The 1160-nt window shown below is 35.2% G+C and overlaps 1 protein-coding gene across 1 annotated transcript in view; it reads right to left on the bottom strand.

Annotated features, from left to right (window-relative positions):
* LOC104502366 (probable phospholipid-transporting ATPase IH) overlaps positions 1 to 1138 on the bottom strand; it is a gene marked incomplete at both ends in the record, with an annotated part of 5969 nt that extends 4831 nt beyond the window's left edge. The window contains 3 exons of the mRNA XM_010146330.1: positions 28 to 99; positions 367 to 530; positions 965 to 1138. Coding sequence (XP_010144632.1) covers positions 28 to 99; positions 367 to 530; positions 965 to 1138 — 410 coding nt within the window. The remainder of the gene's footprint in view (positions 1 to 27; positions 100 to 366; positions 531 to 964) is intronic.
* Positions 1139 to 1160: the final 22 nt, after the last annotated feature.

The raw sequence follows: 1160 nt of genomic DNA on the forward strand, positions 1-1160 counted from the left end.
CTCATCGGTCTGTTTTAAACCACTTACTTCTCTATATTGTTTTCCCGATTTAAGATCTCCATAAAATTGTCCTTCAGCCTTAGATAGGTGTAACCAAGTCTGTAAAATGAAACACATCAAGAGAAAAGAGGATGAACACAACAAAGACATAATTATCCAGTTTAAGCATGTCATAAGGATTTAAGGCTGAGCTTATCTTATGAAAAAAACCCAAACTTTTAATTTGATTTACACATATTAATGATGATTACTAAGAAAATCATTAGCTCTAGATGATTTGGTGCTTGTCATTACAGTTTTTGTGCTGGAAACAGTTTTGAACTTCAGTCTAGATTTAAAAAGTATAATACCTAATTACACACATACCTCTGTACTCCCTCAACTAATGCAACTTCATCAGGTGATGATGAAATATATATACAAGATCTTCTTGAGAGCCGGTTTTTCTTCAATCCATCTACACTGTCATCATCTTTTACTTGAACAGTGTGGCAAAGACAAAGAGCTCGGAAAAATAGTTCCTCTCTCTCCTAAAAATTAAAAGGAATGGTTGACACTATGCATGATAACTTTCAAGTATTCATCTGAAAACATCTATTTGGGAAGGTTAGCCACCAATTATTACTATTTATTATCAGATAAAGGTAGTGTCACAGCTCACCTGCCCTTTAGGGGGAACCATCTTCCAAGTGGTAACCATACAACTGCTTAATAGCTGCTACCGCTACTAGCATTACCATGCAAGTCAAGCTGCCAATGCCCAAAAAAAGGCAATGCATTTATCTTCTCCGAGTCCCTAAATATGGCTAAACTAGGAAAGGAAAATGTCTATGCATTTCCTGCAGTTATCTACTTTGATTAGTGAAATTCAGAGTTGTTATATTTCTAATATTGCCTTCATCAGCACAGTGCAATATTCATGTTTCATTATGAAAAAACCAAAACCTAAAAAAAGCCATTATACCTTTCCACTTCCTCCTGGAGAAGAATCAATCATATCAATGCCTGTACAATCATGGAGAATTTGACCATTGCAGATAACATGTGGTATATAAACGTGCCCTTCAATGCAACACTCTACGAATTCCATGTTGTTCTCAGTTAATGTTCCTGTTTTATCTGTGAAGACATACTCAATCTGCAAATGAGCACAAATTAAA

The sequence above is a fragment of the Buceros rhinoceros genome, unplaced genomic scaffold (genome assembly GCF_000710305.1).
Source record: "Buceros rhinoceros silvestris isolate BGI_N320 unplaced genomic scaffold, ASM71030v1 scaffold30402, whole genome shotgun sequence".
NCBI classification, from domain to species: Eukaryota; Metazoa; Chordata; class Aves; order Bucerotiformes; family Bucerotidae; genus Buceros; species Buceros rhinoceros.